At 46.6% G+C, this 16,283-nt stretch overlaps 1 protein-coding gene across 1 annotated transcript; it reads left to right on the top strand.

Moving 5' to 3' along the window:
* Positions 1-8,891: 8,891 nt before the first annotated feature.
* Positions 8,892-14,185, top strand: LOC119107694 (DNA-directed RNA polymerase II subunit RPB7). The gene is made up of 4 exons (XM_037231232.1): positions 8,892-8,909; positions 9,437-9,564; positions 10,015-10,188; positions 13,497-14,185. Exons 2-4 carry the CDS (start codon positions 9,466-9,468, stop codon positions 13,740-13,742), a joined length of 519 nt encoding a protein of 172 aa, XP_037087127.1. The 5' UTR covers positions 8,892-8,909; positions 9,437-9,465; the 3' UTR covers positions 13,743-14,185.
* The last annotated feature ends 2,098 nt before the right edge of the window (positions 14,186-16,283 follow it).

The raw sequence follows: 16,283 nt of genomic DNA on the forward strand, positions 1-16,283 counted from the left end.
GCCTGTCACAAAAAGTTTTGTGCGCGACCGTGTATTCTTCGGTATGGTCATGCAAGTAATTGTTCTAAAGAAATGTTTCAGTGCCGGCAAATCTAAACTAAAAAGCCCATAGCTCCCACGCAAAAAGCACATAAATGGCAAATCAACAACACAATGATGCATTAGCACTAACAAACTTGAGCCTAACCTGGTCTGCTGGGACATTTTATAGCTGCACAGCCATGGGTTTTACCAAAAATTAATCTTCTTTGCTAGAAAATTAGCTTAAAAGCTGTTTGGCAATGTTTTACTGATGCTCTTCATGTTAGTATTTCACACTTAATCTGCCAAGTACCAGTAGTGTGGAAAGTGGCAGTTTTGAAGCTTGTTGGAGGGTGATCCCAGTGCGTGAAATAGATGGCGCTAGTATCGAATGCGGTTTTCTTAGCCTATCAAAGAAAAACTGCTCTTGTCTCACGAATATCAACATCGGTGCGGTGCGACAGACCTGAAAGCTTGTCATTAACCCGTGTGCCAAGGAACAACTTTGTCCCAGCTGATTCCAAGAGATTCACCCCCTCGATGACACACCCTAATACACACCGTGCTTCACGCTTGAAGGCTCGTGTGGGTATTGCGTAGGCCTTAACGCACGCACTGTTTATGTGCCCTGGAGGCCGTGGTACCGCCCGTGAAAAGCTCACTGGGGCTAAAATATTTCAGATGTCATTTAAACAGTTTTAGAATGATGTCCACGAGTCGTTGCACCGATAGAAACTATACTGACGCGTCTGAAATAAGTAGATAATGCTGGCATCCGAAAAGTAAAGGGTCCGCTCATGACTTTCGCCAGCCCTATTGGTAACTCGGCGTGGACGTAGCTCAATGACGTGTCCAGGAACCTTTTGGAGCGTCTTGCTGTAGTTTATAAATGCAGAAAAGCTATGCCATGCAGTGAAACTTGAGATTTTATAGGAGACGGCCGGAAGGTAATTGGAAGTGCCTGGCTGAAACGGTGATATGTTGAATGGCGATGCCTGCCGAGACCTAGGCAGAGGAACGGCTTAGAAAGAGGTCGCCCATATTTATTTTGCATTTAATTCTTTCATCGGTTGCCAAAGGGTAAATCTCAACAATCTTGGAAGGGGGGGGGGGACGGGCGCCATGAAACGTAGACATCCGACGTTTCTACGCTTGCAGCCTAAAATACACAACGTGATTGATTTCCCCGTCCCAAAGGTGATGACTTCTCTCTCATGCCATGCGCGACTATTACACTAGATTTTCAAACAAACACACGTTTCATGGCATTCACATATAGCTGCATACGAACCTTGTGTCATGCTCACAGGCGGGTAGGTATTGCGTCGGCCTGAACGTACGCTGTGGGTTTGTTCCTAGTAATCAGTGTTGGTCCGCGGTAGTGATCTGCCGAGCGATGCATATTGCATCTGTTCTCTAAGCATTTTTGAAGTGATTTCAACATCATTCAATATCATTCAAAATTACGCAAGTTGTTTAGTGCATTGGCGAGGAACATTACTCATACAGAGAAGACAGAATTAGCCTTATTCTTCGGAGAAAAACCAGGATAATGGAGATATAGTTTGGTTGATATTTCGGCAACAAGCTTTATCGAAACAATATAGAAACAACCTTCAAACAGCAATAGCAAGAGCAATTAAACAAGAGCAGTAGCAAACTTCTGCTATTGTTTCGATAGAGGCATGTTGCCGAAATGTCAGCCAAACTATATCTCCATTGTCCTGGTTTTTCTGCTAGGAATAAGGCTAAAACTATTGTCTTATCAGCATCATTCAACTCTGCGGATTAATGGCTTCTTTTTTGTATATGTTGGCGGTTCCTCACTGAATAATGAATTGCGCATGAATTATAATCTGTCATTGAAACATGTGGTAACATGTATGCATATATATATATATATATATATATATATATATATATATATATATATATATATATATATATATTCAACTTCAGATCATCGCAATACTTAACCGCCTGTAAGTCTACAGCAAGGCTTGAGGGCGGTTATATGTGTGTACCACAAAGCAAGTGTTTCCCTAAAAAAAATCAAATATGATTGTTGCACATTACGTGGCAGAGACAACTGACATGGGACGTCGGAATCAATAAAAATGTGTTTTGTCTCATAGGGGAGAGAACGGCGGTTACATGAGTGTTGTGCCCCCCCCCCTTCCGAGAATTTTTAGCACGAATCGTTCGAGTACAAAATAAGTTTGGGCAACCCTCCCCTTTTTGACACGTTTCTCCGCCAATGTGTCCGTTGCTAGCACAAGTCAAGAAATCACCTCCAACCAAACGTTTTTGTAACCTTACCAAATCTTACGACGCCTGCAATGAAATTCAAATTTTGCTGCATGACCAAACTTTGCTGCGCTTAATAACTTGCATATGGGTCCAAATGATTGAGGAACAGCTAAGTTCACCCTGAAGTATCAGGACCGGTGATAGCATAGACGAACTATTTGCGATTCGACCGCCAGCATTATCTGTTCGTTTCTAACGGTTCAGCATATTTTCCTCCGGTGCAATCAGTCGAGGACACCATTTTAAAACTGTTTCGAGGTAAATGAAATATAAACATATACATATATATAAAGCACTCAGCAAAAAAAAACTTTCCAGACAGGCGTGCCATATACGTATGTACGTAACTGCATTTCGCCACTCAGTGAACATGTCGCCACGTCATGCATCAGACTTAGCGTCAAGGAGTGGTCTTGTGCCGACCTAAAAAGTCATCGTAGCTCAAGTGAATTACATTCCGGATAGAAGCGTCCCCGTAAGTGAACGGTGTCAGCATTGCGCTCTTCTGAGACTTCTCGAAAGTGCCTCTTCTTGCTGTGTCATGCACTTTATGTTATTGCTGCATTGGGTATCAGCAATGATGCCTCGTGACAAGCTAATTGTTATGCTGTTGATAACTGCAGCCATGGCAGGCGATATATTTGCTTCCCTCCATATTTGCTTCCTGTTTGGTTGACCTCACCTAGATCCACCTCCAAATGCCAACCCATGCGCCAATTCGTGATCTGCGCGCGGTCCGGTCCGGTGATTGGCATTGACGCTTTTGACATTTCTCCCGCCCGGCCAATTAGAACATCTTCATGCAGGCTCCAAAATCCACGCGCTTGACGACAGGCGAGTTGGCGCGGGCGAAAATAGCGCGAACGATCAACTGATCGGCCAAGGCCGTCGGTCGCCGCAACACCATAGGCCAGATTGCGGTGAACCCGGCATCGAATAAGACCGAGGGATGTATGACAATGATACAGGAATGTATAACGCGGAAGAGATAGCAAAAGTTTTACATAAACACAGTTCGCTCCACTGTTTTACGAAGTCTTTAGTAATGGAGCTGTGCTCAGGGCAAGGGCAGCAGAGAGCAGTTTTCTGGTGCTTATTAAAAATTCTCCTGAAATAGGATGCGCGATAGAGTAGGCGTTAGGCGTCTAACAGCATCGGAATGACGAGAAGAGCTGTACGGCTGAGGTCTGACGAATCGCCAAGTATATGGTGCTGCTCGTTGCGTACTGTTAACACGCTTTTATGGTGTTGATATCCCATGTTGACGGTTGGACTGCCATTATGGAGAAGTTTACTTTCCAGCACCCTTTGACTTCCAATACAACGGCAGCAGAGATGAGGTTAATCAATTGACAGCAACATTACGAAGATCATTAGCGTGATGTGTGATGGGGCATACAGAGGCGTAAAGTCTGTGTTAGATCCAGAGCACCATGAAAACACCATTTCCACTGACCGCCTACAACACTCCAACCCGTATCGCACCAACGCACAGCGAAGCAAGTGTGCAAGCTCTGCGAGATTCGCCTGTCTGTCGTCAAAAATAACACTGCCTAGATATATGCATATGCATGTATATATATATATATATATATATATATATATATATATATATATATATATATATATATCACCACATGCCACTATTGTATTCACGGGTGCGTTAACATCCATGTACGTTGCATTATTTAATGATTGGCCGTAAACAATTATAAACATGAGAAGTGTTTAATTCACAGAGTTGAATGATGCTGAAATGATGAATGATTTTGGAATCATTTTAAAAATGCTTAGATAACAAATACATTATGCGTCGCTCAGCAGATTACTACCGCAGACAAACACTGGTTATTAGGCACAAACCCACAGCGTACGTTCAGGCCGACGCAATACCTACCCGCCTGTGAGCATGACACAGGGTTTGCATACATTTATATGTGAATGTCATGAAACGTGTTTGTTTGAAAAATCTAGTGTAATAGTCACGCATGGCATGAGAGAGGAGCCATCACATTTGGAACGGGGGAATCAATCACGTTGTGCCTTTTGGGCTGCAAGCGTAGAAACGTGGGATCTCTACGTTTCATGGCACCCCGCCCCCCCCCCCCCTTCAAGATTGTTGAGATTTACCCTGCGGCAACCAATGAAAAATCAAGTACAAAATGAGTATGGGCGACAACTTTTTCTGAACCGTTCCTCTGTCTAGGTCTCGGCGGGCAGCGCCAGTCCACATATTATCTTTACGTATGACACATTGAAACGAAGCACACATTCCAGCAAGCACACAAGAGAGGCAGAGTTAACAATAGGGCAGGTGATAGGTATGAGCGGACTCTACGATTCGGCCGTCAGCATTATCTGCCGATTTCAAGCGTGTCAGCTCAGTTTCCATTAGTGAAATCACTAGCCGACACTATTCCAAAACTGTCTAAATGGCAATTCATATATTCTTGTCGGCGGGCTATTCCCGGGGACTAGCGATGCTAACTGGGCAAGCAAGAGCAGCGTGCCATGCGCCCATCTGTCTGACGTAATACCTGATAGCCTGACAGCCGAAACTCGCTTGTTTTCGCTATACAATGTACCATAGAACGTGTGCTCATCTGAACGTTCATGTATCACGGTGAGGGCCCTGAAAGCTTTGTAGCCTCGAGAGATTATTCCTCGCGGCCCACCATGACCTAGAGAGATTATTCCGCGGGACACAAAGCCACAGCGTGCGTTAAGGCCAGCGCAATGCCCAACCGCCTGCGAGCCTGATACAAGGCTTGTATGCGGTTATGTGTATATACCATAAAACGCATTGGTCACACATTACAAAATGGCGAAAACGCTACGTCAGTACAGGAAAATAAATCAGAAAGTCCAATTACGGCTGGTAGCGCCGGCCGCCAAATCACCGCTTCCAACCAATACTCATTTTTATTACGACCGCCTGCCATGACATGTTCAGTTTGACTCCATGACCTAGCTTTGCTATATTTAGAAAGTACTGGAGGTCCGAATGATTCAGTAACGAATTTGATTAAAATCAGTCCAATCGCTGTCACCAATAGTGGCCGTTGATACACATGAGCGGACTCTACGTTTCGGCCGCTACCACTGTATGTCCATTTCATGCGTGCGAGTATAGTTTAAATCGATGATATCACTAGCGATACCATTTTAAAACTATGCATGCGATTTCGCTATCATCATGGAGACAGTGGACCCATCCTTCTTGAACAAAATGTCATTCGGGTGTACCCACTCGGAGTTACCGATAGGGCCGATGATAGGCGTAAAGTGAACTCTACGTGTCGGCCGCCGGTATCATTTGTCCATTTCAAACGCGCCAATGTAGTTTCCATCGGTGCAACGACTAGTGGACATCATTCTAAAGCTGTTGAAACGGCATCCGAAATATTCCAGCCCCGGGTAGCTTTTCACGGGCACCGCCACGGCCTATTGGGCACATACCCAGAGCTTGCATTAAGTCCTACGCAATGCCTACACGCCTTCGAGCGTGAAGCCGGCGTGTATGCGGCTAAATGTATATGCCATGAAAGGTATGTTTACCCGAAAAATCAGGTCCAACGGTCACATATGACACGCGGAAAAGCGGACACATCCCAACAAGCACACAATAGAACGGGAGTCCACCAACAGGGTCGGTGATAAGTTTAAAACACAGCTCTTTACGTTTCGGCCGCAAACATGGTCTGTCCATATCAAACGTTGGAGTTAAGATCTTATCAGTGCGATCATAACCGGAAACCATCTTTGTTTAATAGGGTAATTGAAATATTCCATCATAAGTAGGTCGTGCCCGGGTAGCACCACGTCCTACTGGGCACATCGCAGCAACATGCGTTAAAGCCGACGCAATATGTAACCGTATGCGAGACTGAAGCAAGCTGTGTATGCGGCTATGCGTAGATACCATGAGACATGTGCTGATGTGAAATTCGAACATCGTAGTCAGGGCAATAGCAACATTCCAGCCCCGGCCGATTATTGACGGGCTTATAAGACAGGAAGCGACAGCGTGTATTTGGGCCGGTGCAGCACCTAACCGCACGCGAGCCTGCAACAATGTATGCGGCTTTATGCATATACCATGAAACGGTGTTTAACTGTGCGTTACGTTGAGTCCCTGGTCGACACAGTAGGCCGCTAGTTAACTTAAGGGGTCCCAGTCAATGTAAATCGCAGGCGCCAGCCAGGACCCTATTTTTAAAATGGATCCCAGAGCCCAGGCCACGTTAATGGCATTATATTCAGGAATCATTTGGACCACCTTGCAGTAATTTCCAAAAACAGCAAAGCCATTTCATGCAGTTCAGTTGGAAATTTCCAAGCAGGCGGCCGTAAGGTAAGTTGAAGAGTTTGGCTGCAACAGTGATAAAAGGTCTGCCGCTGGCACCCGTAACATACACGGAGGAACGTTTCAGAAAGGGAGGGCGCCGCTAATCATATTGTTGGCGATTCTTCCCAGCAAATTCCATCAGTTTAATGCTCTACATTCTCAGAAATGCCGTTGCACTCGAACCTTCATCGGCATAGAAGCCACAGGCACATTTGCATAGGATATCTTAAATCCGCCGCTTCGCCACGCGCAACCATTGCCCTTTATTTGTCAGATAAACACGCTTCATGGGAAGTATATGCCCATAGCTGCAAAATAACAATTGTTAATGCTCGCAGGCGATTAGGTTACTGTGTCGGTCTTAATATACGTTGTGTGTATGTGTTTCACAGTCCGTGGTGGTGCGCAGTAGTAATCTGCCGAGGACTGCACATTTTGATTGCTTATAAACACTTTTGAAAAGGTATTCACTGATGATTGTACCGATGGAAAATATACTGACACCTAAAATGATCAGAGGATGCTGGCAGCCGAAATGTAAAGAGCCTAATTATGCCTATGAACGACTCTATTGGTAATTCGGGATTGGCTTACTCAAATGACATCTTCTTCAGGAATGGTGAGGTCATTTTTTCCACGATATGAGGGAAAATACCCGCACATTCTTAAAATGTTGCAGCTAGTGGTTGCATTAACTGAGACTATATTGGCACGTTTGAAATGGGTGGATAAGGCTGACGGCCGAAAGGTAAAAGGTAAGATTATGCCCATCAACGGCCATATCATTGACTTGAAATGGACTCGCCTAAAAGGCATTTTGTTCAGGAATAATTTTGAACACCCTGCAGTTGTTTCCAAACGCAGCAAAGCAATATCACGCATTGAAATTGGAGAGTTCAAAGCAGAGGGTCGGAAGGTAAATTGAAGAGTTAGGCTGCAAATGTAATACATGATCCAGCGTTGGCACCCGAAACAAAGAATGGATGAACGCCTCAGAAAGTGAGGGTGATCACAGTCTTATCGGAGTCGATATTTCCCATCCATTGCCATAACGCTAATACTCTGCATACATTCTCAGAAAGTGTCTAATGGTGAGGGTGCCATAACACGCACGGAACTCGCGTTTCAAGACTAGGAGAAACCAGTGTCATCTAAATCGTGTCAAAATGGTGTACGCCAGTGGTTGCACCGACGGACACTGCTTTGGAATGTTTTTTAAAGACATATAATGCCGGTAGCCGAAAACGTTGAGTCAGTTCATGCCTTTCTCCAGCCCCATTGGCAAATCAGCGTGGACATGTCTAAATGCTGTTTGTTCATGGATCACTTGGACCATCTTGCAGTAGTTTCTTGAGGAAGCCTGCTGGGAAAGGTGGTTTTCCACCATTATCAGGTTCCCTAGTGATACGATACGAAGACCATAACTCGTGTCACGTGACGTCATGAGCAGCACGTAAAACTCTTCCCATTTTCTTACTTTATCTTTTTCAAACGGCATCACCATAACAATGTTAACCACAAGTACGTAGGCAGATGCACGTACGCCGCAATGGTCACCCCGAACGTCGTGAGCAACGGGAAAACACAGCCGAAAAACGTGTCCCACTGAAAGTTTTCAACTGATGACCGATTCATTCGTCCCAGCGGCGTCATCAGTAGGATGCAAGACACGTGGTATTACGAATGCCTGCTTGGTTTTCAATGTTGTCACCATAAGCAGCTTGTGAGTCCTTGCGATGTCGAGAGAAGTAAAAAAAGCCCAATCTTCGCATGTACCAGTGACGTCATGAGGAGCGCAAAACCTGGCATTGGGATGATTTACCCGGCCTGGCAGCGACGTTTCGTCAGCTGATTGCCCGGTCCTCATTACAGACCTAAGCCGACGCTCTTCCCTCCGCAAGCATTGTCGGCCGGAAGGTAAGGAGGGGTGAGCATTTACAGTACACGTTAAGTGTCACATGGAGATACGATTCGCATGACGTATGATGTTTTGTGGAGATGTCACATGCTGGATATGGAGCAATTGTCTATCATGTACTGAGTGATCCTGGGAGCTGCCACAAGATATATCAAGCTGGCACGGTATAGCAGTGTCAGCATCACACAGATTAAAAGGAATGCCCACAATGTATTTGCCTTGAGCCTAACATAGTCAGCAAAGCATGTTACAAATGCTGAAAGCAACATATCAAGTAGGTGGGAACAGCACAACTTGAGGGGAAGGCACAAGGTCAGCAGAGACCTGGGCAATGCAGCAAATTATGCTCATCTGGTACTCGGAGCTCAAAGTCACAATGTGAAGGTATATTTTGAAATGTTAGACACACTCCTGTGGAATATTGGAAGTCTTGAATGCTGACCATCCTAGTTCCAAATGAGTTCTAACAGCTTTGTGGTGTTTTACCAGTTCTGCAGTGCTTTCACAATTATGTTGTATTTTATCAGTAAGGAGTGCTGTGTTGTAAAATCAGTCATTCTTGCACCAAATGAAGCACTTTTCTTCTTTCTGTTCTGTCCAGATTCAAGCAGAGTAGAATGATCAGAGGTTGCATGTTGTACTGTCTGGTGATCAAGTGTGTGGCTATTGAATCACAAGGCATGTTGTGTTGCCATGTACAAGATATTTTAGGTTTATCCTGTAACTATCACATTCCCTTTTGATTTGTCTGCTCACACATGATAAATTGTTCTTATTTATCTAATAGTATCATATGAGGTGTCCATGTCATATAGTCATGTTGTGGTTGTGTTTTTCAGGTTGTGTTGTATTTTGAGAAGTCATCAAAATGTTCTTTCACATTTCTCTTGAGCATGAAATTCTGCTTCATCCACGATACTTTGGACCCCAGCTGCTAGAAACTGTCAAACAAAAGTTGTTCTCAGAGGTAAGTCTGCTGTTTTCTATATGAATTATTGAAGTGCCTCTTATTGTTTTTTTAGGCATACACATTCATGTGTGTTTTATGTAACTTTATTATACACATGGGCTTACAAGGGAAACTCTGCCCCTAATTGTTTGTGTGTTTGCTGATACCAGATCATGTGCAAAGGGGAGGGAAAAATGAGCTGGTGTGCATTGACATGTGCTTAATATGGTTTTTAACAGAATAAATGTGATTATGACAAGTTTGCATGGAGCTTGTGTTGTTGCAGTCCTGACAATTGTTTGAGAAGCAGTGCTAAATGACAGGCATCATGCGACAGCCTTGACAGGCACTGGTGGTCGCCTAGGCCATGTCTTCTGCACTCCGCTGTCAGTCTGCTCCGCATAGCAGGCCGTCCCATGTCTGTGTAGTCTTGTCCGGCTGACTAATGCTCTCCCTCCCCCGCGCTAGGTGGAGGGCACCTGCACCGGCAAGTACGGCTTCGTCATCTCGGTGACGACCATCGACAACATTGGCGCCGGCCTGATCCAGCCCGGCCGCGGCTTCGTGGTCTACCCGGTCAAGTACAAGGCCATCGTGTTCCGGCCGTTCAAGGGCGAAGTGCTGGACGCGGTGGTCACTCAGGTGAGCTGACCTCAGCTCTCGACTGATCGACTTTAGCGACGACGCGGCTCTGCGTTCGAATCGTGATGTCTCATAGCCTTTACAAAATTGCATGGCTTGAGGAGCTTCACAGAACAAATTTGAATTTGCGGTGGGCGAGATCAAGCCATTGGAGCTGTACTTGCATTATCCAACCTAATCTTCCCACCTGTAAAGAAGCTAAATGTATGGGATCCTGTGAGATGACCTTTCGGGTTCAAATGGCATCTCTTTGCCAAAAGCTTTGTCTTAACGCTGTTAATCCGCAAAGTTTTGACCTCACCACAGGCCCAGTAGAAGGCGATTGCCACCTGGTGGTTCCTTTAGGATGACTGCGTTTTGGTCCGTAGCGTTATGACCGAAGACACCGGAGGGGGTGAGAATGTGTCATGCATTTGTGTTCTGTGGGGGGGGGGGGGGTCAAGAACTGCGTTTTGACTTAAGCATGGCTTGCTTAAGGATATCAAAAAAGAAAGGTTTGCAGTTGGTACAGTACCAAAGCAATGTGACATAGAACAATATACGCCCGAAAAAGAGGCTTAGTTGGCGTATGCACCTCAAATGACGTTATAACTGTCGAACTTTCTATGGGGCAACTTGGTGTGCGTTTTTATGTTGATATCTTACAACGGAGTTCAGTCGAATGCGTTATCTACAACAGCGGACGGCGCGAGGTTTGTTGGGCGCCGTGATAGATTTCAGAGCCGTGCCGAAATTACCCGCTCTCAATCCAGTCCTTTTCTCATATCATCTAGCTCGTAAATTTACGCTAAGTTAACAGAAACATTGAACAACAAATTAGGAATCAGGCACCGAGATACCGACGTTCCGTAAAATGAATTCTAAGCCCGCTACAATCGTCAGAAGTTTGCGGTTGTCACCCATCGCTTGTTGACCGTGGACGTTCCAGAGCTGCCCTAGTATGTCAACATTTTTCGCTTCGCAGTTTGGTCACTGCCTGCCCGTCCTTTAGTATGTAATGTTAAGGTGCTGGAATTTCCCCCTGTTCTGCACCTCACAGCGTCCAGCGCGCAACAGAAGCAGTTCATTTGAGCTGCTTCTGTTGCGTATCACACCCAATACATATGCGTAGCCAAGGCCTCATTTAGACTGATCATGTCGTGTTATTGGGACTTGGGACGATGTTGGGACTATTGGGACGACGCTCAGCTCTCAGCAGCGGAGGCTCTGTCACCTTGGTGGGAAGGGCGGGCACTGCGGGGAATGGAACCCTGCACATATGGCTTCCTGGACGCGCGGCTTGGCCACTACACTATCGTGGTCATGCATTCAGAAGGCATTCGTGTTTGCGGGGTCCCCTGTGCCAGTGACTTACGGATCGTATGAGCGAAGGCTCCAACGTGGATCGGTTCACTTCGTCCTGCCGGTATACTCACGTCATACGTACCATACATAGCGTGCACACATACATGGAAAACTGCGATGGATTGGGCCCTGGTTTCGGCTACAGTAGGGGCATGTATCGTAGTCATAACCATGCTACACGCGGATCTGGCAAGATGTCTACAGGGCTCCATCAGCAAATGAGTCTTTTTTCAACTAACCTCAAGCCTTATTGGACGCATTTAGCGTTACGTCTCGCATGGACACCGGCTGAACTCCTCTTGTTTTCATTTCTAGCAGATATACTCATGTCAGCGTCTATCCCGATGCCTCAGTTGGTTGGAGCACCTGCCTGGCGATTGGCCCAATGGAGCGCCTGCCAGGCGGGTTGGGTTGGAGTCGCTGTTGGTGCTCGCTCTTCGTGTCTGACTGGGATATTTCAAGTTCATCGGTCATTTGCACCACATCATCGACATATGTCTGCGATGTGATGCTTAGACTTTTCGTCGTCCTTGTTTGCAACGCATCGTTATAGGCAACAGATAAGCACTGCAAGCTCTCCAGGTAATCACGTCGTATAACTGGTCCGTTAACTCACATGCCTTCCCGTTTAACAGACAAGTGTTAAAGCTTACGCCGCTGCTCGTTGGCTAGTTCATTGGTTATTAGTATCCCGATTTGGGTGGTGGCCATTACGGGTTCACTTTCTAAAGACAGCGAGCGGTGTTTCGTTGCAGTCCCCGTTCGCAGAAGGTCGGTATTCGCGCGTGTATGTGCCGTTTGGTACGCCCTGTCCTCGGTTATTGGAGACAGCACGAATGTTTCGTGACCTGTTACCGGCTTCCACCGAACTGCCAATTATGTTTGTCCACCAGAGACAGACCGCAGATGGATCTGAATCACGAAACTGTGATAAGGCTTGCTGTGATTCGACTAGGCAGGTCATCTATATAAATGATATTGAAAGAACTGAAGCCAAAAGCTGGGGATCGCTGAAAACAACACTGCGGACCACCCTTTTGAATTTCCACTAACGCCCGATTAAAGCTGTCAAAAGAACTCGGGTTAAAACCTTTGGTGCGGTGAAGACAACTAAGCGTACCACCGTCTTAAACTTCCCCTAACGCCTGGTGTAGGGTCGGTAAGGGGTGTTGGGTCCCCTTACTCGCTGACGTGTGATGAAGACGGCGGAAGCTAGTGGAGGTCAGTCGCGATGTATTCATTTCCAATTGGAAGCTCATTTTCACCTAGTTTCATTGCAAAGTTCTCGGGCCGTCCGATGTAACGATATCCTTCATAGCACTCCCAATTTATCGCACCGACAGAGGTGGACACGTAGAGGCGTCACCACCGAAATGTGAGCTTCGTTTCTTTTTTTAACAACAGACGGGAGTGCAGTTGCCTTGACGTTTTCGCTAAAATGGTTGACTCTGTTCGAGTGGCAACACATTTCCTCCCAGGCAGCGTGTTCCACGGCTGGCACGTCTAACTGTACCGCGCCCCACCCTTCACATTCGAGTGGTACAGCGATCGTAAGATAAAGAACAGACCAAAGTCCGCTATTCTCCCCACGTTGGCCTGGTTTGACCCCGCAAAGATCATGAACGGTGGCCATACAGTGACCGCAGAACGACTGAATGCACCGACCTGTATGCACCAGGTGAAGTTATGCACGACTTTACTAATAGCTGTCGTCGGTGAGATGTTGACAGCTCCTTACGCATCGGGTGGTGCGTGTGTGGAGACACGGCCGGGTTTGTAACGCGCAGATAGTGGTGTCCATGAATTGAATGTCATCACTCCTAAATTCTGCCTCTCACTCTCCCTTCCCAATGCTATTGAGCATTCGTGCAGTCGGAAGTTCCACACTTGCAGGAAATATTTTACGGACGTTACGAAGCGCTCCGTCCCCAGATTCGTGGGACGCGTTTGTCCGTCTTTGGCAGGTGAACAAGGTGGGCCTTTTCACGGAGATCGGGCCGCTCAGCTGTTTCGTGTCACGCCACTCGATCCCGAGCGACATGGTGTTCGACCCCAACTCCAACCCGCCCTGCTACAAGACCCAGGACGAGGATGTGGTCATCCAGCAGGACGACGAGATCCGGCTCAAGATCGTCGGCACCCGCGTCGATGCCAGCGACATCTTCGCCATCGGCACCCTCATGGACGACTACTTGGGGCTCATCAGCTAGACAGCAGATGCGAGTCGCTAGTTGGACAGCCTGGCACCGCCAGTCGCGTGGGCAAACTGTCAACAGATGGTGCGTTGTGAGTCGCACAGCACCCTTGCAGCACGCGATTTGCTGAAATCATAAGGGAAGCGTTTCCGTTTTGTGCTCGACTTTGCGAGTGTGGCGACCTGTGGCTCGCCTCGTGTAGGGGTTTGGAGGTGGGTTGAGACTGGAGTTCCGTGAAGAGTGTGGGTTGGCTCCGAGCCGTGCGGTCTGCGAAGGTCAGCGCGTGCTGTGTTGACTGGTCACACCTCCAGGGAGCGGAACAAAGGACGCCCGCCCCGAGTGGCGCACGCCTAGCAAACGTGCATTCAGCGCCGCAGGCTCCAGGCCATTGTGCATTGACATCAACATCATTTTTTACATTGTCCGCATTATCACGAATACATGCATTTTGATGGCAATGTTTCAGTTCTTGGAAGTTTAGGGAGGCGTTGGTCACCAGAAGTTACCATGATGATTCTCATGTAATCTTAAAAGGTATCTCCGGGGTGCCGGAGTGAAGTGGTCAATACGTCTGTGTGAACTCCCGGAGAAAGGGAGAGAGAAAGAGAGAGAGAGAGAGAGAGAGAGAGAGAGAGAGAGAGAGAGAGAGAGAGAGAGAGAGAGAGAGACCGCAACGATGAAAATTTAAAGGATGCGCTCGTCTTAGTGTTGCAGCGTTTCTGTACCGTGGGCCTGAATTTTGAAATTAGTCTGGCGTTATGGAACCTTTGAAATAAATATCTTTCAAACATCTCTTCACCAAGTATGTCTCACTGCGCTGCAGGCCCGTGGGGTTACTAAGAATGTGCGCGGTGTGTGGCGCTTTGACCAAGTACCCGTTAACGGCTCTCTGGACCGATGATGCAGCTTTGTTGCAGACCAGACCGGGCCCGAGGCTTCGGCGGGGTGTCCACTGAACTAGCATTTATGACGAATGATCTGAGCACTACCTGGCGTACCTCTTCCAATGCGCCCGATAAATGGCGTGTTTCGGCCGTTAAATTCAAAGCAGTTTTGCGAAGAAAAATATTTTTGCGAATTTGAAATTGAAAAAGGTCACAGGGTCAATGTCCAAGTGTGAAATATCCGTCGGGGGAAAGGCGCTCCGTATTTCGCCTGTCTCATTCGATATTGGGGGCATGTTTCGCACCTGTACCGAAATAAGTTCAAGCGTAATGAATATAAATTAGACGATCGAGACGCACAGTCAAACAGCGTCGCAAACGAGCGAAATATGTGATAATCTGCGACCCAACATCGATCAATATGCAAGCACGCTGTTTTGTCAGATATTTGCAACTTCCTTGATTCATTTATCCTTCGAAGATGTCGAAAGACAAAAAGGCTCTCACTGCATCGCTCCTCGCTTCGTCACGTGATTGAATTTTTGAAAAGTGAACACAAACGTCATCTTTAAATCAAAAACTTCATATTTGTGGTGCAGTTTCTAGATCAGTCAACAAGGCGGATAGGATGTCTTACCCCCGGGACATTTTACCTCACGCTCCCCTTTTTCTTTAAGACACAACATTTTTTCTGTGGGACCACCACACGCAGATATGGCGGTTCCAAGGGGCACAGAGGTAAAAAAGCGTCCACTCACCCACAAGCGTGGGGGACTTAAATCAATGTCTGCCCTTAATGGAAGGAGACTGAAACGCTCTCACTGTTCTAAGGTCTGTTTGACACATTCACGAAATATTGGTCGCAACGAAATTGAGCGCATTAATACACTGAAAAAGGAGAATATATTTTGGTGGCCTAGGCCCTTGTCGGCACTGCCTGTGGTTTATGAGCAATTTGTGGGCACATTCCGCTGTCTCCCAAATTTTTGATGGGTCATTTTCATTTGTTCTTTTCAAGGTGCTCCTCACTATTACCGCACTGTCACCTCAGCGTAAAAATTGACCGATCACTGATGATGTACTCAGCACATGAACCCTATGTCACGCCTATATGGCCTACATGACTGCATGTGTTTAAAACAAATCCTTACTTTGCTTGTGGTAAACAGTGCTGTCAGTGTCCAGGCCAATAAATAAGCGACCGCTATCTGTTCCGCTATCTGACCACCGATCGCATATAAACCGGCAAACTTCGGAATGGCGTTACCGCTCTCCGTTGATATGCCTGTGGAGAGCTGCCTCGAGATGATGCAATAAAATTAGTCTTTAGGCTTGAGATGCAAAATTACCATGTATTTTGACATGACATTATACGATGGAGAACAGCATTGTCATCCAGTTCATTTGCTAAATCTCTGTTTATAATCATGTGACTAGTATCTACCAAACTCTTCGTAATATCAACAAAAAATCGGGCTGCAGGCTACCAAATTTTAGTCCCATGATGACGTCAGGTCAGCGTAGCCTTTTCCTCTATTAGCCTTGCGTTGTTCTGGGACTTCTGCTACGACCTTGTGTTCGTTCAGAACTTGAACCGTCTTGGGGTCACGTGCCGGCAGGCCCGCGTTCGTGTTGTGGACGGGGAATGCGGAGCAAAAAAGTGACAGTCTGA

Source organism: Pollicipes pollicipes, unplaced genomic scaffold, assembly GCF_011947565.3.
Source record: "Pollicipes pollicipes isolate AB1234 unplaced genomic scaffold, Ppol_2.1 Scaffold_2555;HRSCAF=2994_pilon_pilon_pilon, whole genome shotgun sequence".
Classification (NCBI taxonomy): domain Eukaryota; kingdom Metazoa; phylum Arthropoda; class Thecostraca; order Pollicipedomorpha; family Pollicipedidae; genus Pollicipes; species Pollicipes pollicipes.

Bases quoted from the DNA above. Each gene is read 5' to 3' on its own strand.
- LOC119107694 (XM_037231232.1), top strand. From the start codon at position 9,466: ATGTTCTTTCACATTTCTCTTGAGCATGAAATTCTGCTTCATCCACGA. The intron at 9,565-10,014 runs GTAAGTCTGCTG...CCCCCGCGCTAG, and splicing joins AACAAAAGTTGTTCTCAGAG to GTGGAGGGCACCTGCACCGG. The intron at 10,189-13,496 runs GTGAGCTGACCT...CGTCTTTGGCAG, and splicing joins TGGACGCGGTGGTCACTCAG to GTGAACAAGGTGGGCCTTTT.